Here is a 21,448-nt window from a genome sequence, read left to right on the forward strand (position 1 = left end):
CTCCTCCCCAGGGACAGCTCAGGCTGTGCTTGAGTAGGGTTTGAAAAAGCCACCCTAGGAGATGCCCTAAGCAACTTGGGCTTTTAAGGGTAGCTTGTGCGTGAGCAGGCCCTGCGAACCAGGCCTAGCCTAACAGACTGAGGATTTCAGACTCTTCTCCGCTGAACCCTGGGGCTTGGAAATGATCCTCAAAGACTTCCTCAAACAATGATCTATTCCCATCAAACAAGGAAGGTTTAAACTGCCTGAAAGGAGATCATTCATCATTCCTTTAGCTATTTTTTTTTCTACCTAAAGTACTGAAGTTCCAGGTAAGATAATATTTGGACAAGTAGCAACTCACATGAAGCCAGAAAATGACTACACCAGTAAACATGCCCCTCTGACCAAGAAGTGACTTACCCCAAAAGTGTCTTCCTCTGGTTTGTGAGTCACGGTGATAGGAGGTGTAGGGCTCACATCAGATTCTGAAAAGCATACATGAAGAACGGAAGTTAGCTTTCTAGCCATGGGCTGCTCAGCCACAGTCCCTGTCCCACCTCCAGGCTCCCAGACACTTCCTGCTGGAGAAGGTGCTCCGGGAGGCAGGTTCCCACAGGCTGTCCTACCAGAACTGCAGGGGTTCCAGAGGCCAGGTGCCTGTCTCACCAGTTGGCTGGTGCTGCAGCTCAAGGACAGGCACCATAAGGTATTAAGGACATTCCCAGCCCTCCTCCTACCCCACCCCATAACCTGGGCACATGACCGTGAGCTATGGCACAGAAAAGAGGAAAATGACTTGGGATCCTGGCCAGGGTCTGGATTAGGCACATTGCACTGGAGATGGCAGCTGTTGCTGACATTCTGTTACTACTAGCTGGGGGCATTCCTTCACTTCTCTTTGCCACCTCCATGCCATTCCTTTTTCCCTCTTTGCCCCACAGTGAGACACGATCCTGTAGATTCATGAACAACCCAATATCCCCTCCTCTAACACCTATTTCAGAACGCAGCAGTAGCTCAAATGAAAGGACAGAACCACCTTCCCAGGAACACTACCCATGCTCAATAAGCCCCAGATAAAAATCCAAGTCTCAGTTTACACTGCATCCAGAATCACGCCCTTGGCAAGAAATGGCCCTCATTACAGAATTCTCTGAAGGACATCTATGAGATTACAAGTCCCCTAAGACCAAGGACAACTAAAGAGACCACAGAAGGTATTGACATCAATGCCAAACAGCTGGGGGTACCCCTAAACAGGACTGGTATTTTATCTTGAGCCAGACATTAACCAGAATGATATCAACTGCTGCTGTTATTTCTACTTCCCATGGGGAAGATAAAAGAATAGATACAAGTTTCCCACAACTCACTAGCAAAACTCTGAATCCCTTTAGGACTGGCTAGCCCCAGCCCCAAGTCACTTATAATTTCAGCTTCAGGATTTCATGTGAGGACACATAAGCTTATCAGAAGATCTTGCAAAATTACAATTCTACACAGTGTGGGTTCTGCACAAACTCTTGAATTCCTAAAGCAGGTGAGAAAGACCAGCACCCATGCAGGCCCCAGATTTTCTCTGCAAGAGCAACTGAGTTGCTGATTTAGGGGTCAATGAGAGCACATGAAGTCCTTTTTCCATCTGTCATTGACATGGTTACACCCTAGAAAACTCCCTCGGGGAAACTAAGGTACAGTTTTTTCCCCAATAAAAATGGTCTTGGAACTGCCCAACTAGAACCAAATTTATACTAACTCCTTTTTTGCAGTTCATTCAGATGCCCCCAGCTGCTGTGGGGCTGGAAATAACAAGGCATAGAAAAGAGAGTGGATAGAATTCAATAGTGACCCAAAGTATCAAATGAGTTTCAAATCAAAAGGCAAGGCAGACTTACCAAAGACAAAGATATCTGTACTCTCTGAAAAAAAAAAAGGAATAAAATGTAACTAACAAATATAATACACAGCAGAACAGACCACTACATTATCCTAACAGCCATGACCTCTCCCACTCAGCATGACCCCTGTCCCCACAGCAAGGCACCCACCCAAGTCCTTGGCACATCATCCCTCCTCCTGTGCTGCACTGCCTCTTTAGATAGTCCTCCAAAGGGAGAGGGAAGGAGAAACGAAGCTTCTGGTTCCAAAGGAGTTGGGCCACCCAGCAACTGGAAGCCACGTTCGTTTCATGACAAGATGGAGACTTAAATCCTGATCCAGATCTGGTCCACAACTTTCCCTCCTGCAGGACCCAGAGTGCTGGGGAAGGTGGTGTAGCTTGGGGCAAGCTGTAATCTCAAAGTTGAGAGTCTGCAAACAAGTGCTTCCAGTTTATTCTAGTAGGTCACTGAGTTCTTTTGAATGCCTCTAGAATGTGTCCATTCTCCAGATGGAAATGTGTTATGTGACCTGAGGCCTCCAGAAATGGCTCACCAAATTATAAAAGCTAATCCTTAACTAGATGATGATTATGATCTGAACCTGGAGCTGTGTGACATCATTCAGTTCTTGTAGCCATCCTAAGAGCTTGATAGCATCATCCCCATTTAAAATAAATGAGGAAATAAGTTTACAGAATTAAGTAACTCACTGAATGTCATTCATCTAAGATGATATTAAAGCTCAATTCAAATCCAAACCCAGGGTCTTAGCTACTCTGCAAAAAAAAAAAAAAAAAAAAAAAAGCTCAAATGCAAATTTAGTGAACTGTCTTGAAAGTAATCACTATCAATTTCTGATAATAGGAGGAGGATTTCTTGAAGAAATGGCCAATTTCAGGGTTGGCACAGGGGAAATACAAGCTATTCCCAGAATACCTTATGGTACCGAAAGTAAGAGAATGATTAAAGATTACTGAGGACCTAAAGAGAGAAATCAGGAGCCAATGGAAAGGAGCTCCCAATGGCCAACTGTGGTATAATCTGAACAACAAAATAATAAGAGTAGTAGGTAGTGATGGACCGAACTATGTCCCCCCAAGATCCATATACTGAAGCAGTAACCTGCAGTACCTATGAATGTGACTATATTTGGAGACAGAGTCTTCAATAAGGCACTTAAATTAAAATTAGATCATTACGGTGGCCCTGATCCAATATTACTAGTCCTAATAAGAAGGTTGGGACACAGATAAGCACATGGGAAGACCAACGAGGATACAGGAAGAAGAAAGTGTCTTCTCAGATAAAACGAACCCTGCCAACACTCATCCCAAATTTCCACCCTCTTCAATTGCAAGAAAATAAATTTCTGTTCTTTATGCTACCTCATCTATAGTACTTTATATGACAATCCTAGCAAATGTATCACATGAATTATTGACTAAAATACAGGAATCCATGCTGATACAGATATAAAAGAATACATAAATGAGAGAATAAAGGCAAGTTTTCCTTACAGCATATTTCAAACTAATAAATGCAAACAGAACAATGGAAATAGAAAAATCACCATTTGGCAAGTATAACTGTTATACTTTTTCAGGCAGAACTCCTCAATGAATGTTACAATTAGAATGTGAAAGAATCATGAGAAACGAACTATTTACATAGTTTCAAATCATTATTCTTATTAATTGTACAGGAGGAAAGAGTCACTTTGTAAAGGAGAAACCTGCCAGACACAATCTTGACCAAGGGACAAAGTCACCGCCATCAGTGGTAGGACACACGGGTGTCAGCCACTCCCCAATAGGACAGACTCAAAGGGCAGAGTGCCCCTCCTGTGATGCTGCCAAAATCCATAACCAGAATTTAATCATGAAAAACAAATTAGACAAAGCCATACTGAGGGAGTCTATAACAGTGTAAATTCTTCAAAAGTGCCAAGATTGTGAAAGACAAAGACTGAGGAACTGTCCCGGATGTAAAGAGACCAAGGGGACAAGGCAGCTAAATACAATAAGCAATCCTGACTCCAATCCCAGACAACAAAACCACGGTGGGGCAGAGGTGAGGACCTGCGAGTTGAGACTGCTGTGAGAGGGTGGTGGTGGTGTGCAGTGCTCATGTCCTTTGGATCGCTGGGCTGTGCTTGGTGGGCTGCTGCCATCCAGGGAAGCCAGGAAAGGACACAAGGAAGTGTTTTTGCGCTAGTCTGTAACTTTGGTTTTGGAATGCCCAAATCATTTCAAAATGATACATTAAACATCCTTCAAAATTAGAAAGAGGGGCTGAGACTATAGCTCAGTGGTGGAGCACTTGTCTCAAAAGAAGACTAATGGGCCTCACCTTAGGGATTTGGATTCTGAGTGGTCACAGAAATCTGCCTGCCTGCCTTTCTATCTCTCTCTCTCTCCCTTCCTCTGTCTCTCTCTCTCTCCTTATGTATGTCTTTATTTTATTTATTTATTTATTTTGTGTTAGCCCTAGAGATCAAACCCACACCCTCACACAAGCTCTGCCACAGAACTCAACCCCAGCCCTGACAATTCCCATTTCCCATTTCCTATGGGTTCTCTGGTGATGCTCACACTACCCTTGGGCTCTTCAGAAAAATCACACTGTACCTCACCACCTCCTCCTTCCACAGCTTACTATGCATCCCCAAAATAATAAGAGCAGCTCATTCACTCACTCGTGTGTCACCCACTCACTAGTTCACTGGGGTCTGCCCATTTCTAGGCCCTTGCCTAAGACCTCACAGCTGCTATGATTGTAGCTCTATTAAGGAGGAACCAGCAGATTTTCTTCTCTAACCACCAGGATGGCTCCTGGGAAGGAGTCCCTCAGAGAAGGTCCTGTTCACAGTAAATTCCCTATGGTTCAGTGCACACTTGCTGCCTGTTCTGTGTTATTGTAAGGAAAGCAAGGCTTTCTCCAAAATCCTCAGCATATCCCTCAGGAATATCCTCTCTCATTTGCAGGTACCCAGTGCTTGACACAGGGAGAAGGAGAAGCTGGGGGTGCTCCAGGCTTGGCCTCAGAGCCAGAGCCCAGACAGGAGCCAGTTCATTTGCAAAATCCACTAATTTGCATATTTGCCATAAGGCTTCCATTTATTAGAGAACAGTCTCACATCAGCCAAACGTTTTGGCCAATTGTGAGACTGTGAACCCTGTAATCTCCAAATCAGCCTGTAGATGTTGCAACACTTTGCCAGAGATAGGAAACATTTACATCCAGGGAGCACATGAGCTTTGGAAGCAGTCATTTGGCGGCTCTCTACCTTGGGGCAGGTACTTGGTGGTCTACACCAGAAGAGGATAGCACCAGCTGTGCTTCTCCCCATGGGCCCACAGCAGGCTGGGAGAAGATGGAGCAGAGTGACAAGGACTTCCTGAGTATAAACCTAGCTGTGTCCTGAATGGAAGACACATGTCTCCTACAGTCCCAGACCACAGCTCCTCAGGAAGAGCCCTTCAAGAGGACTTATCCTCCCTACCTGTTATGGTTTGTGTCTAGTACCCCCCCCCCAAAAGCCTCATGCAGTCATTGGGGCAGCTTCTAGAGTTTGTAATTAATTCATGATCCAATGCTGGGATCATGGGTGTGAGTGCTATGCCCGCCCCAGGGTGGGTAATCTGCGTACAATACAAAGGAGGGAGACAGGCATGCTAGTTGCCTCAGCTGCTGCTGCTCCTCCCTTTCCTTTTTGCTGTTTTCCACTGCCATGAATGGCTGCCCTCTTCCATGGCCACTCTGCCTTGGAGCCAGCCGAGTATGGACTGAAACCTCCACTAACTGTGAGCTAAGAAAACCTTTCCTTCCTTAACTTGGATGTCAGGTATTGTGTCCCAGCAATGAAAGAAGAGTAACTAGGACACTGCTGTCTTCAAGGTAGAAGCAGGGAGATTAAACAGTCTTCATGAGGTTACACAGCTGGCAAATGATGCAACAAGAATTTGAACTCTGGCAATGGGGCTCCATAACCACTACCGTAGACTATGCCTTAAGACTATGGGTTAGAACTCACTAGTTTAACCTGAAAATGACTACCAGATCTGGAACTCCCAGTTCTCATCTCTGCATCCTCTGAGTCCTCACAACCAACTACCATTAAGCCTTTCCTCTGTCTGTTAAGCATTTGGCATGCATTACTTCATTTAATCCCCATAGCACCTTGGGCAGCATCTATTGGGATCATCTTCACTTCTCAGGTGAAAAAATGAAGATGGAGGGCAGGGACTATCCTTCCCTGACTGTGCACTAAGCCTCATGCTAGGAGCCCAACCTCCCTCCGTCTGGGAGACCACATGTGGGATTTGTACCTTCACTTGCCTCAGCTCAGAGCCCTTGCCCTAAACCTGGCTTTGCAGCCAGTGTAAGCTTTGGCATAGAAGGTTATCCTGCATCCCCACATGCTCTCCCAGATAATCTGCTCTTCTGAACACTTAGACATCTTGGCACTTGACACGATAGGCCTGTCTCTTTCCTGTCACTGCCTTTCCATCATCTATTGATTCCTTTAGCACCAAGGTACATAAAACCAGCACAGTCATACCCAGGGTGGCCCTGGCAGGGCGTGAACAGGCCTGAGAAAAGGAAAACTGCTCTATCTTCATGCTTTTCTGTGACTCCATCCTCCCTCCCTCCTCTTCCTTGGACCAGATTCCTGCCAAATGTCATGGTAGTAGATTCCAAAGAAGAGAGTATCAGAGTCACCTGGAGGTCTAATAAAGCACAGCTGCAAGACTTGCCCTAGTGTTTCTGATGCCTCAGAATCAAGGAGAGCTTAAGAATCAGTTTTAATCCATTTTCATGCTGATTATCTGAGGACCACTTCTTGAGAACCTCTGGCCTAAGGAACCTGTGGTCCACTCCAGTGATGAAGCAATCAGAAATGTGAAAGGGGCTATTGCAACTCATGAGGAGGCATCCACATGGCTGGGAGGATGCACCTGCTTTCTCCCCAAAAGGGAAGGAGAGACTAAACAAAAGCTGAGTTCATGTCCCATCCAACTGCTCCTATGGCCCTGAGCGCTCAGGGTATCCTCTGGGGAAAAGAGCCTGGAACGAATTACATTTCCTCTTGAGCATTCTGGTGCGCCCTGCTTGCTCCAAGCCCCAGGAGCTTTCTTTTAGAGATAGAAGTGTTGTTGCAAGGGACTTCATTCTTTACTCACTGGGACTTGAGACTCCTCTTTACAGACAGAATTCGGGGTACTGGGTATGGTACAGCACTTGCCTAGCATGTGCAAGGACCGAGGTTGAATCCCTAGCACAAAAAAATATAAAATAATAATAATAATAAAAGAGTGGCAGACACGAGAGGGCAAGTGGCCACACCAGTCTTTTATGTCAACAAGGCCTCACCCAGTTTTGTGGCTCATTGCAACAAATTCTCTACATATCTGGAAGCCAAGATTCTTCTCCTGGCCAACAGAGAGTGCCCAGACCAGTGTGGAAATGCTTTGAGGCCTTTTGCAGGGTACATAGGACAGTGCTGGACATGTCAGACCATAGGAGGTCATCAGGTGCTCAAACATCAGTGCATTTTCAACACTCTTCTGACATGCAGCTCCATCATTCCTGGAACCTCAGTGGCCAAAGTGTAGCTTCCCAGGCAGCCTCCCAAGTATGTGGTTCTGCACAGGCTGTGCAGTCACCTTGGTATAGCCAGGGCTGCAGAGTGCTCAGTCCCACTGCCTCTCCACTGTGCATGTGCACAGGCACGTGTGTGCTGCCAGGCTTCACACTTCCCTTCATCTAAGTAGAAGCCCTGATTTCTGGGAATTGGAGGCCAAAAGCCATCCAGTTTGTTCCTGTCACAAGTCATCAAGGTAAGCAAAGACACATTCATGGCTTTGTACAAAGAACCTTATAAGATGCAGGAACCCCTCAAGAGATGTTGCTACAAATGACCACTTTCACTAAGTTCCGGTGATGTTTACTTCTCCAGCTTTAGGAAGGTGCTTGGAATGTCCCAGCACCCACTCAGAGAGAGACAGAGTCACCTCTCCAAATTCTTAAGCTCTGCCATTACTTTGGTGATTCGCCCTGTCACCAGAGGCTGACAGCATCAGGCACTGCCCCATTAGTCTACCACAGAACACCAGAGCAAACAGCCACCACCTTGGAGCCAGGGCTTCCCAAAATACAGCTGAGGTAATGAGGTCCAGGCCACTCATTTGTTAAACCTGGAGTTGGACTGGATGGGCTGTGAAGTCCCTTACAATGGAAGGTCCCAGAAACATCACCAGGTACCAACCCTATGACCCAAACTTCATATGCCTTAACTCAAAAGCCATGATACTCTTAGGGAAGCAGTATAATGAAACCCATTTCACAGATGAGAAAATGAGGGTGTAGAAAAAATGACTATCAGAAACACAAGGCAAAGATTTCACCATGTTCCTCATCTGAAGTCCCTGCTCTCTCTGCTATGAAGTCCCTTAGGAGTCATAGAATTTGCATGAACTTTCAGTCACAAAATTTGCATAGAATTTGTATCTATTAGAAAAAGGAAATTGAACCCTAGTTGATACAAAATGCAGATGGTAGTTGTGTGTTCCCACATGGGTATAGCTATTATGATCACACTGAGTATGAGCCCCACTTCTCTCCAACTACCACACCCCCCCAGTGCTGAGATGCCCTCACCCGGAAAAGGCTCCTTCAGGAAGTGGCCCCTGATGGTCTGGTTGGCTGTGCCCAGAGGGTTCTTGGCAATGAGGGTATAGTTGCCATTGTTGTAGTGCGTGGGCTTGTTGAAGAGCAGGCAGCCCTCCGCGAGCTCGCCCTCCTGGTAGTACTCCACACGGATGATCTTGGACTCCCGCAGTGGCTGCCCATTGTGCAGCCAGTGCAGCGTTGGTGGCGGGTTGCCCCGCACCACAAACTCGATGCAGTGCTCCAGACGCAGCTCCGGCTCCTCCAGGCTAACCACACGCGGAGGGTCTGTGGGGACAGGCCAGCTAGAGTCTGGGACACTGTGGTAGAAACTCTAAGTCTCCCCTCCCCAGCTCTGAAAAGCCCCAAGGAAGCAGCGGTTCCCCCCAACTCCCCACCAGAGCCATAAAGAAGCCTCTCTTCACCCAAACTTTCTGCATCCAGCCGTACTCAATGGTTCCCTCTGGGAAAATCATCCTAGAAGATGTAGTCACAAAACAAGTATAGCACCTTGGAGGGGAAAGGACACCCTTTTCTCGGTTTGCTCCCCAAAACCTGATTTCTCTATAGGAATGGGCTGGTAGAATGTGTCTGTCCTGGTAGAATGGCCTCAGTGCCCCCACTCCAGCCCGCTCAGGCCCCTGCACCAGCCTGGTACCCAGTGGCCCCCCGAGGTCATACACTTACAGTAGACAGTGAGGGCAACGCTGGCATTGCTCATGCCCACCACATTCTCTGCGATGCAGGTAAGGGTAAAGCCATTGTCCTCACTCGTCACATTCACCAATGTCAAGTTGATGGCATGGACGTTGGTCCAGTTCAGATTTGTCTGAAAATCCCAACAAAAAGACAATGAGATGATTTCTGCTAGAGTAGCACCTCTACCTGCCCACCAAACAGCTTTAGGAATCAAGAGGAAAACAGAGCAGAAGGAGGAAATCTCTAGGAAAAGCATACAGGCCAAATATAGAACTCTTCACAGTAAATGTCTTAGGTAATCCTCATGTCAATAACATAAGGGTAATTGTAGCATTATACCCATTTCACAGATGGGGGAATAAAAGCAGATAGACTAAGTAGCATACATAAGGTCAAAGTGACTTAAAACTATCAGACTTCTGTGGAATCCAACTTTCTGTGCTTCTTCCTATTGGAACAAAATCACAAATGTCCCCTCATGTTTATGACTCAGAGGTGATCACTTCTCGGCCTCCTGAAAGGGGCTTGCCCCAGGATGCCCACCTGGTGGGTGTTGATGGATTGCAGCCCAGTGACTATCCAATCCACATCTGGCAGGGGGGACCCAGACCCATTGCAAGTAATGACAGCATTGTCGCCTTCTCGTACGGTCAGGTTGACGTGGCTCACGCTGATCTCAGGAAGGTCTGGGAGAAGGGGTAGAGGACAAGAGGAGTAAAAGGACAGACAAAAGGTGCCCCAAAGAAGCTGTACTGTGGGCTGATGGTGGTACTTCATTCATTTGTTCATTAATTTTGTGGTTTTTTATATTTTAAAACCCAATTTATCAATAAATTACCTGGGCTGAGCTCCAACTTGCAATCCTCTTGCTTCAGCCTCCCAAGTAGCTGGGATTACAGGTGCAGCCACCACACCGGGCTTGATGATGGACATTCTCGCCTTGCCCACAATAATGCCAGCACAACGCGCATGAGCTCTTAGAAGCCCTGCAGTCCCAGACACTTCCTACATCCTCCCCAGTAGACTATGAGACCTCAGCATGGCACCTGAAGTTGGATGCTCCTTTAGGGCAAGGGTAAGGGGGCACCTGCTCAAGAATGCACATTAGGCAGCGAATCCCAATGCCTCCATCGCACTTCACCTCTCAGACATCAGCCTATTTCAGGTTTCCACAAGTAGCTTGCTAGAAATTTCCATTTCCAGGACCCACCCTAGATCACAAAGGTCTGTGGCTGAGGCCAGAAACTGGCTTTTCTAGAAATGCCCAAGAAGCTTTAGATTCAGGAGTCCAGAGCCCACTTCCTGAGACACTCCTTCAGGTGTGAGTGACAGGTGACCCACAGAGAGAGCAAGCAAAACTGACCTGCCAAGAAGGACATGTGGCACTCTCATCTGTGTTCCTGAAACTGGCCTTGCTGAGGCAGGCTCAGGGACAGGAACGCCCAAAGAGTGTAAGGCGAGTCAGATCTGCACCCCACCAACCGCAGAGTCAAGGCTGGCCCACTCCATCTCAGTGAGGGGCACCTCCCTGGAGCCAGCAGGGTGGGCAGGCTGCTCACTCACCACACTGACTGATGTTCATGCGGAAGAGCGGGAGCTGGGAGCCATCCGCATTGATGCAGTAGAGGCTCTGGCTGTTCAGCCTGGCCTCGCCCTGCTCCTGCCACAGCTGCATCCAGCGGATATCACAGCTGCAGTTGAAGAAGTTCTGCTCCAGTCTCCTGTGGGCAAGAAGAGAGGGGAAGGAACCCCTGAACCGAAGATGACCCAGCCTCCTCTCAGTGCTGTGGAGTCAACAGACCCCAACTGCTCCACAGGGATGAAGGAAGGAGAAGTTAAGAAAGCTCATGGGGGGAGGGAAAAATTATATGACAATGAATCTGCTTGCTTTTAAAAAGAGTAAAAACATTTTTAAACCCATCTCACTTAATGCACCTGGTATATGGGCCAGGTTGGAATGTGCCTCCTCACCATACCCTTGGGTGGCTCCGATTTCATCACAAGTGAAGGTCAAGGTACCACATAGCCTGCAGCATCCTCTCTCACCCTCTGACCTTCGCTCTGCTGACTCTCTTCAGTCAACTGACCTTCTCATGCCTGCCTTAAGACCTTCATACTCTGGGTCCCTGTGGGCTTCCAAGCTCTTATCCATTGTACCTGCAAAAGCCACTCCCCTCCTTTCATTAAGGAATCCTAGGGACTCCTCTGAGCACCAACACAGAAGCCACCATGTGTTCTTGCCCTAGCAAGGTCCAGCCCCTTGTCCTGCTGTATTCTTCTTTCTAGAATTTGTCATCCCTCAGCATCCCTTTAACTATTTAGTTTGTTCATTTGATTTTGCAAATAAAAATGAAGGTGTACTGAAGTCATAAGCATACCTTATTGTCTTCACTGCTATATTCCCAATACTAAAACTGAGGCTGGTTCATGAATTCCTATTGACTGCAAGAAGGAGAATAAGCAAGAGTAACAGGGAACTTAACTTCTCCCCAGGGAAGCAAGGGGTAGGCTATTTCCAAGACATATTCAGAATCCATTTGGGGACCGCCCTGCTTCCTTTGGAAATTCAATGGATCCTTGAAAAATCACCCCCTGTATTCCAGGAGCATTCATCCTGGTGAAGATGAATGTCTGAAGGGGAAAGCATCAAGCTCAAAGCCCTTCTTCTCCACAGATTTTTCCTTATGACTTGAAGTCATGTCCCTCCTTAGTGAGGTTGTTATGAAAACAGTGAATAGCATTAGTCAATTCAAAAACTCTTGAAGTAAAAAGTACCCAGTAAATCTGAATGCCTGGATCATTAAGGGAAACATGATTCTCTCTCTGGACTGTTAAGGGGATCGATTGCTTGGTACCAAAAGAGAGGACACTTGGGTCACTGCACTGAGACCCTAGATATTTTTGACAACTGGCAGATTCCAAAATAGTCAAGCATGCATCAGCACTAAGCAGCTATCAGGAAAATGTGAGGGGGCTGAGGAGAGGAATCAGTGCATCTCAGGCACAAGGACATCTTAGGTAGAACGTGCAAATGTCCCTACATAATACCAGCCTCTTAGCCTAAAAGTTCCCCAGACTTCTCTCTGGATGTAGTGCTTTCAGAAAAGGGGAGAGAAGGGAACTGGCCTTTACTGACCATCTGCCTCCCAAGACAACACCAGGAGTGACATAGTTCCCATGCAGATGAGGGAAACTCGCTGAGGGCCCCTTGGCTGGTGTGGGTCAGAGCAGTTTAAAACCCCAAACTGTTGGACTCTGACACCCACACACAGACCACCCATCTGCTCTGGGAAAAGTATTGCAGGATGCAATGGAGATGCAAAGAGGAGGAGACTGGATGCTGGATTTTGGGGGTTCATGGAGGCAGAGACAGAAGGAAAGAGCTGGAGGGAAGAAGCAAAAACTGAGGTGTGGGACAGGGAAGTCAGATTTAGCCTAGACAGAGGCACCAGGAATTTTGAAAAAATCTAAACTAATAAGCACTCAGACAAAGGTCTGCTCTCTAGAATTTATAAAGAACTAAAGAACATTAGGGCCCCTAAATTTAAAGACCCAATGCAGAAATGGGCATCTGAGATGAACATACACTTCTTAGAGGACAAAATTAAAGAAGCAAATAAATATATGAAAAAATGCTCCACATCACTAGTCATCTGTGAAATGCAAATTAAAACAACACTGAGACACCATCTCACCCCAGAAAGATTGGCTATCATAAAGAAATCAACCAACAACAAATGTTGGAGAGGCTCTGGGGAAAAAGGAACCCTTCTCCACTGCTGGTGGGAGTGTAGACTGGTGCAACCATTATGGAAATCAGTGTGGAGACTCCTTAGAAAACTAGGACTGGAAATCCCATTCAAGCCTTCTATCCCCCTACTGGGAATTCTCCTGGAGGAACCGAAAGAGTCATATCATAGTGATATATGCGTACCTATGTTTATAGCAGCACAATTTGTGATAGTCAGATCTTGGAAACACCCAAGATGCCTATCACATGTGGAATGGTTGAAAAAGATGTGGTACTTTTATATAATGGAGTACTACTCAGCTATAAAGAATGATAAACTTGAAGGCTTCATATTTAAGTGGATGCCACTTGAAGATATATTTATTAGTGAAATAAACCAGACTCACATCTGTAAATATCGTATTGTCTCCCTAGTATAAGGACTTACAATTCCGTATATGGTTAGGTTTCTAAATTTCTTTGTAAAAAATATGTAAATGCTTATTTCTTCTTTTTTTTAATTTTTTTTATTTTTATTTATTTGTGTGTGTGTGTGTGTGTGTGTGTGTGTGTGTGTGTGGCCAGCTCAGCCCACCAGGGGGGCGGGGCTGGCTGGCATGTGGTGCTGGGGGATCGAACCGCAGTCCCTGTGCTTTGACTAAGCTTGTTCTAAGTAGGTGCTTTAGACCACTGATCCATCTCCCCAGTCCCTTATTTCTACTTTTATATAATTATTTTTCCTTCATATTCTCTAGGGACTTAAAGTTCAACATATCAATATCTGATGGAAAATACCTGTTTCATGATATGCCAAAATGTTTGATATTTAGACAGATAGGGTAAACCAAACTGCATATATTGCAGTTTAATAATTAGCTTCTCTTCTGGAGGGTTAACAACCTAAGTTAGCAGTTCAAAATTGGAGAAAAGGAAGGGCTGCAAGGTCAGCCAACATTTTGGCCCTAGCCTTTCAAGGTCAGTGAAGACTCGGGACATAGGAGAACCTGTACTGTAACAACATGTAACTCAGCTGTGCTCCAAATTTTCTGATCAAGAAGATTATGGAGCCACAGAGGGATGTGTTCGATGATGTAAAGTGAGCCTGGGGAGAGTCACATGGAGAGAAAAAACATTTTCTCAAGCTTTTACAGAGAGCAAAATGGTCAAGCAATGGCCGTAACTCATCCTCATGTCAGACACTGACAAAAGGATGTACAAAGGGCAGTACAGGGTCACAGGATAAATCCTGAGAGTACTTGGCTGACCTTATCAGATACAAAAGTTACATTTCTTGGTATATAGGTCTTTCTATATCTTGGTCTTAACCATCCAGCAGAAAAGTATAAAAATGATGTATATAAAGTAAACCCATATTAATATGATGAGCTGTAAAAGGTTCAAGTCAATAACTTCTGAGGATAACCCACTAATATTATAGACTGCTAGATAGTGTTAGATTGTTTAGTTGAATTCAAACACCTATAGTATTTATATGCCAATAGAATATTCACCTCTGACAGGACAAAAAAAGGGGTACAAAGGAAAGATTATTCTGTATTTATATATACAAAATGTTTAGGATAAATTTACAGCTACTTTCGCTTAATTCAATAAGAAGAAAGAGGTGTACTAACAGTGTTTGGACAGAATAACCTGTCTACTATGGATAACCACTAAGAAGATAACAATTTACAATGTATTGATTATCAAAACTGTCCTATTAATCAGCTGTGCAACTGTCTCATTCATATTTATTTGTCAATAAAAATTTTTTTTAAAAAATAGGCACCAGGAAATAAAGCTGGAAGGGTGAGCCGCAGTCAGGTAGTAAAGGGCTTTCACTGCCACATCAGGAGGTCTATAATTCATCCAGGGGACAATGGGAAGCCTTGGGGTCCTTAGAATAAGCTGAGGACTGGTGTGGATATGGTAGCTGTGTAAAGAAAAGAAAAGCAACAATATTGCACAGGATAAACCTGCTAGGAGAAATATAGATGAACTGGTTAGGATGCCCCATAGACACAGGGTCACAATGTAGAACTATGTAGTTTGTATATTTCTCAAAGAACTCAGTCAATGAAACAAATGGGGGATGAAATCTAGACCCCTTGTCCTGGCACTAGACCTCATCTGCCCAAAGGAGCATCTTTTTAAACTCACACATAGGTTTTGTACAGGCCACAGGATCTAGGTCACTACTGTCAAACCCCTTGGATCAAAAGTCCTCCATCTTTACGACTTTTGAGGAACTCAAAAAGCTCTTTTTATGATTTACAGTTTTCAGTATTTACAACATTAGAAATTAAAACTAAGAAAAACTTAAAACAGTAGCATACATTATCATAAATTCCTCAAGTCATCAAGACCGTGAGGTCACCACAAGCTGTGTTTCTCTAGAAAGTCTCACAGTACTCTCTGCATGTAGAAGAGGCTTTTGCAGAAACAGATTCCACTTGATGCTCTCCCTGAAAGGGTTTTGAGAGCCCCCAAATGACCCAAGACCATTTGAGAATGGCTGCCCACTAAACAAGGCCCTAGAGCAGGGTGGTAAGAATCAAGAAGAGGAAAGAGAAAGATTCAAGAAGCATCACCAGGGAACACAAGGTATGATTGGCATTTTGTTGGAGGCAGAAGAAAAAGAAATAGCAAACAATGTAAGAAGAAGAGAAGGGAAAAAGAAGAAAAAGAAACATGGAAGACAAGATTTTAAGCTCATGGGGCAGGAAGGTGATGGTAAAGAGAACTGCCTTTGAGTGAAAGCAGACGAAAGGAGTCCGAGAACAGGAGGAGGTGAAACCTACTGCGAACGTGTGTGCAGCAGGGTGGGGAGGGAAGGGTCAAGAACCCAGAAGGAAAAGAGTAGGAGGAGCCACAAAGCCATGGAGGTGTTTGATGCCAGGTTAAGCAAGATGCCTGTGTGGCTAAGAACTGGAACAGAAAGAAAAGGAAAAGAAGAAGAAAGGCTCAGGGAAATATCAGGGTAATAACACCTGCGTCACCTGCCATAGTGCCAGCCGGTGCCAAATGACTTACATGCGTTGCTTCCTTGACACCTCACAAGGCCCTTGAGGGCTTCCATAGCAAAGCAAAGTTGAGTTCACCACTCAGTGTAAGGAAAAGGGAGGCCTGCAGGGGTGCACTGTTTGGATCCCGCTGTAGTGGCTGTGAGGACTGGCCTGGCAGCCTCGCTGTATGACACAGAGGGCCCAGATGCTCGAATATGTGCAAAGTGAACCAGGTCAACCTGGTTTTTCCCAGCTGCTCGCTTGACAAGACACGGCCATGCATTATTTAGCAGGCATAAAAATACAAATTATCCACATGGGTTGAGAAGAGCAGACAAGTGAGGGGTTCGGCAGTGCCACCACACAACGCATGACACCTGCCTGTGCTGGGGCCACAGAGCAGCCCTCACCGAAAGTGTCCTGAGGCTGGCAGGAGCATGAGGTGAGACATCGCTGTGTGCCAAAGATGCTGCCAATCACACCTCATTTCCTTCTGTCCCTTCCCTGCAGGCCATGGCCCAGTGAAGGAATGCACCTTGAGACCTGGTTGTTTGCTGACACCTTGAGTGTCTTGGAAATCGCACACAGGTCTTAAGGATTCCCCTTTCTTCTGCACTGTCTCCTTGCAGAATAAATCACACACCTAGCAGAACACGTTTTGAGCCGTAAAGCACTAGCACCTTGGGCATTCCCCTGAGCTGATCCACTATCACCTTTATAACCTTAAAGTATGCACAGTGAAGTGGGCAAGAAGCAGAAAGAGGCAACTCCCAGGTCTAAATGACGCTATCGGTTCTGGTGCCTTCTCCCATCAAATCAGGGCTCAGGCAGACAGGCCTCAGCCAAGGGCTGACTTACAAGACCTAAAGCCTGGCTCTCTGTGCTCCTTTAATAATGCAGGAAGCCCCATGAATAATAGAGCAGCAACTGCTTCAGGGCAAAGCTAAACAACACCCAGCCCTTGCCCCAAGCTGGCCCACGGCCCAATCGCAGGACCCTGGGGCTTCCCACAGATTAACTCAGCCCCAGCTAGTCGGGCCTGGGCATGCAAGTGCTTGGCAGCACAGCCAAGCCATGGCTTGAGTGTTTAGAAACCATTGATTCCTCTGCAATCAGCACTTGGATGGTTTTCTTCTTCCCTTCACAGCATCAGTGCTGCCAGTGGCAATCCTGGCCCAGTGGCGGAAAGTGGGCAGAGGACCCAAATCAGCAAGGGCAGTACTACTGTCACAGAGTAAAGAACACAGCCCAGGCCTCCCAGAGAAAGCAGCCAGGTGGAGAAAAAATACATAAACTAAAGATCTGAGTTGAGCCAACTGTATAACCATGAGCAAATATAATGGATTAAACTGGATCCTCCAAAAAGATGTACATCTGAGCCCTTACTCCGGTTCCTGTGAATGTGACCTTCTTCAGAGGGAATCGTGGTAAAGATCAAAGGATGAGGTCCTTCTGGATTCTGAGTGACCCCTAAGCCCAGTGGCTTGGGTCTCCATAAGAGCATGAAGAGAAGGATGAAAGACAGAGATGTGAGACTGAAGGAGAGACAAGAGCAAAGCCCTCCCACCAAACCAAAGAATGCCAGGAGCCCCCCAGAGCTCAGAGAGACCAGGAAGAAATCTTCAAGGAAAGACAGCCATGCTGACAGCCTGATGTTGGCAGCCTCCAGAGCAGGGAAAGATCGCTTTCTGTTGTGCTTAGCCACCCAGTCTGTGATAACATGTTAAGGGGGCTCCTGGGAAGCACAAGGAACTGAATTCTCCAAAGTCCCATAAAATGGGCATGACTGCACTTGACGTTGCTTCTTCATAAAGTGATTGAGAGAATTAGCAATAATATACATTAATATGCATTGAGAGTGAAAAGAAGGCTTTAAAAAGGCCAGCAATTATTATTATTACAGTAATACTGCTATTAACTTGATTGTTTAGTGACTTCTGTGAGAGTTTCAGAGTGGCCACAGCCAAGACTCAGAGGAGCAAAGTGCCAGGGTCAGCCCAAACCCATTTGAGATGGAGTTAATATTTTACCACGTTGATTAAATCTGCAAATTATATCAGAATTACTTATCACTTTGCTTTAAGAAAATGAAATATTCCAATCTAGTTTAATCATATCTGTTCTATGGATGCATGGTATTAAGAGAACCCTGCTTGAGATGCATTGATGGTCCTTAGGGGGTTTCCAGAGGGTTTCTAAGAGGCGGACTAACATCCTCTGGTGCCTTTTGCATTGCAAAATGGTACCAAGGGAGAATCCAAGCTTCCTTTCTTCCTGATTTGTTCATCATCTCTCCAATTCTAGCTCTGATTTTCAGACAGGCAGCTCCAGTCTTCTTGTCAAGGTTAAAAAAAAAAATCTTCCCATGAGCAGCAACTTAGGAGATTAATATCAAGCCAAATTCTTTCCAATGTGTGCTGTGGAAATACTGCTAGCTACTCCAGAGCAAGCTGTGAAAGAGGTTCCTAGTTTGCTCCCTGAGAAGAATAGACAAGGAGGCTATGAACCAGGTACCTGCCAAGACATTCCCAATAACAGAAAGTAAGGGACAGCTCTGGAATATGGCAAGGCTTGACATAGCCAACTTATTTTTTCAAATCCTGTGATGTCATTCAGAAGAGCCATCACTTTCAAAGTGGCTTCTGGAAGGAGAGGCAGAGTATTATTGGATGCACTGCTGGGTTGAAAGAGCAGTTATTGGAACCAATAGACCTGAATGACGGTGATGCCAAACATCATAAGGTTCACCTCCAGATTTACCATTTACAGCATGTGATTATGGCTACTTGTTTAACTTAGCCATGCCTAACATCCTTCATTTGTCAAAATGGTTAAAATGATGCTTCCCTATGGGACTATTCCAAGGGTGAGACAGGTCCTTGTACGCATTAGGTACTCAAAATGTACCTCTTCCTTCTCCTGTCCTACTGGAACTGTAGTAGACACTGAGCCTTTCTAATGGGGAACCTCATCAGTGTCAACTCTGATATCAAGAATGGACTGTCTAGTGAGGAAGAAGCTGTTAGAAGACATAGCAGAGATTCTCAGTGATAGAAGGAAAATAGGCTGAGAAAGCAAGAAATGTCCTCCCTGTCTTTCTATCCCTGAAGTTGATCACTAGAATCTGTCTACTTCTGGCCTGGGACTTTCCTGGCCACCACTGCATGTCGAATCCTCTCTTCTCCAAAGTCCAAATTATTTCTTCCTGAAAATACCAAACCCATTCCCACATACCACCGCCAACAGGCTCTATTGGGCAGACTCTGGCAATCTAGACAGTTCATGGCAGATGGCGCCATGTGGGCTAATCAAGTCAGAGAAAAAAATACTACCCCCTCTTCCATTTGCCAGGAACTGGGATTGTTTGGATTTTAATCATAGCCACAGCTAAAAGCCAATGTATGGCCCCTCCAGCCAGAAGATAAATTTTCAGCTCTAAGCACTTAATGCTTCCTTCATAAAAAAGACTCTTATAGGGCAACTGTTCTTTGGGGGGGCTTCCTTATCCTCCAATATAATTTTTTCTTATTTAACAATATGACAAAAATAAAATACTCCATTGACACAACAGCACTCATGCACTGACTCAAACTGGAAAGAATGTCTTCATTCTTCCATAAGTTACATCTAGCTCACCAGTGTATTGATCCCAGGCAAAGATGAATGCAGAATCCCATGATCCTCTGAGAAAAATCTGACATTTTCTTTAAATATATATCCAAGGAACAACTGTTTCTAAATCTCTGTGAAACAGGTCACCAGGGCAGCACACCATTGATTTCACATCCAATGATTTCTTAGAAAGAACACTGAACATTTTCTCAATAATTCAGCAAAACAGCAGACCCCAGATATCCCCTGAAAGGACACTGTCCCTGGTCTCCCTAGATGAAGGGACAGAATCCCAGGAGAAAGAGATACAAGATAGTCAAGAAAGAGGTTCCTGGCTCTGCCAATTTGTTCAAGAATAATTTAGGGAAGAACCAGCTATACAGTTTTGTAACATTATTGTAGATGAGATCCTTGCATTGGAGAAAGATTTAAAATATTTGTGAGACAGTTGAACAGAGTGGTCAAAGCTTTCAACCTACATATTACCATTTTATGGGTGCCCTTAAAGAAGATACTTAACCTTGCTAAACATTTTGGTGTCCTTGAAGGTGAACTGGTAGTAATAATTCCTACCTCACAGAATTGTCATAAGGCTTAAATTAAATAACACACATAATTTAGTAGATTACCTGGAACACTGCCTGGCACCAAGAAGGAACTCAGAAATCAGTGTGAGCAATAATTACAGCACTCCTACTAATTTACCTTTAAGATCTTTTCTACCCACAAAGATGTGGATGAATGCAACACAGAAAGTGCTACAGTCTGACATTTAGGTGCCTGTAACATGATCTATTTTTCCCAGCATGGGTAGGAGTTATTAGTGATGTCCACCTGGATCTCAGCCATAGGGGAATAAGAACTCGGATGCCTGTGATAACCAGATCAGAGTAGCAGCCTGGTAACAAGGCATGATCAAGCCTAAGTGTGGAAATCAACCCACAGCAGTACTGTCCTAAAATCCAAACACTTTGAAAGACCCATGCACTGTCCATCCCATCCTTAGAGTGACCTTCTCGTGCATCCTATGGACACTTAGGCCCAAAAAGATAAAGGTAGTATACAAGGTTGTCACGGAATGAAAAGCCACTGGGACACTGGATATAAATACTCTCCTTTCTACCAGCTGGTCCACACACAAAAGATCATGACAAAGTTCTTTCTAGGTGAACGAAGAACATGTGGAAAGGCCAATAGCCTAGACAGAGGTCCAAGGTCACTGCTTCTTGGTAGAGACAACAACAAAGCAATCGGCATTCCATGAATCTGGATCTGAGTCATCAAGTAAATTAGAAATATGTTTAGCATCTCTGAAACCCTGGTCACTTCACCTCACCCATGCCTCAGTTCCTTTCCAATTTAGTCCCTGATTTATTTCCTCAACATAATATGCTGTCCTTCATGCACAGAGATGACCGGGTGACTCATACATCAACATGAGTTATTTTTTTCCAGCAATGGTCACGAATTTTCATTCATCCAGACAACATTTGTTTGCACAAAATGACTGGCCAGAGTAGGGGTGCATTCATTAGCCTTGGAATACAGCAAGGCTAAGCAGTTCCCATGCAGATTACATCAATGTATCTTGCCTCCTGCCAGCTCCCAGGAGGCCCATACTCAAGCCAAAATAGCTCACAGGAGGTTGTGAGTGTTGAAAAAGACATAGTCTGAGGCTATAAGGCCTGGGTTCAAGTCCTGGCCCACCAGTCCCTAATAATGCAGTCAGGGTTGAGCTTTGAATGTCTTTCAGGGACCTTAGACTTCTCATGCATGAAATGCAGAGTATCTCCCATTACTCTCATGGTGATAAATCTAACGAAAGCATATCTCATAACCTATGAAGTTATACAACATGTGTGTCATTTGTT

The 21,448-nt window shown here is 45.2% G+C and overlaps 1 protein-coding gene across 3 annotated transcripts in view; it reads right to left on the minus strand.

Annotated features, from left to right (window-relative positions):
• Positions 1 to 21,448, minus strand: part of Ntrk3 (neurotrophic receptor tyrosine kinase 3) — a 394,525-nt gene that overhangs the window by 266,395 nt on the left and 106,682 nt on the right. For all 3 annotated transcript variants that reach the window (XM_023710187.1, XM_004623279.2, XM_004623281.2), the window contains exons 5-10: positions 10,794 to 10,951; positions 9,774 to 9,916; positions 9,219 to 9,360; positions 8,523 to 8,819; positions 1,878 to 1,901; positions 403 to 467 (exon numbers count right to left, since the gene is read on the minus strand). In XM_023710187.1, the coding sequence (XP_023565955.1) occupies positions 403 to 467; positions 1,878 to 1,901; positions 8,523 to 8,819; positions 9,219 to 9,360; positions 9,774 to 9,916; positions 10,794 to 10,951 (829 nt within the window). The remainder of the gene's footprint in view (positions 1 to 402; positions 468 to 1,877; positions 1,902 to 8,522; positions 8,820 to 9,218; positions 9,361 to 9,773; positions 9,917 to 10,793; positions 10,952 to 21,448) is intronic.

The sequence above is a fragment of the Octodon degus genome, unplaced genomic scaffold (assembly GCF_000260255.1).
Source record: "Octodon degus isolate 3935 unplaced genomic scaffold, OctDeg1.0 scaffold00002, whole genome shotgun sequence".
Taxonomy (NCBI): domain Eukaryota; kingdom Metazoa; phylum Chordata; class Mammalia; order Rodentia; family Octodontidae; genus Octodon; species Octodon degus.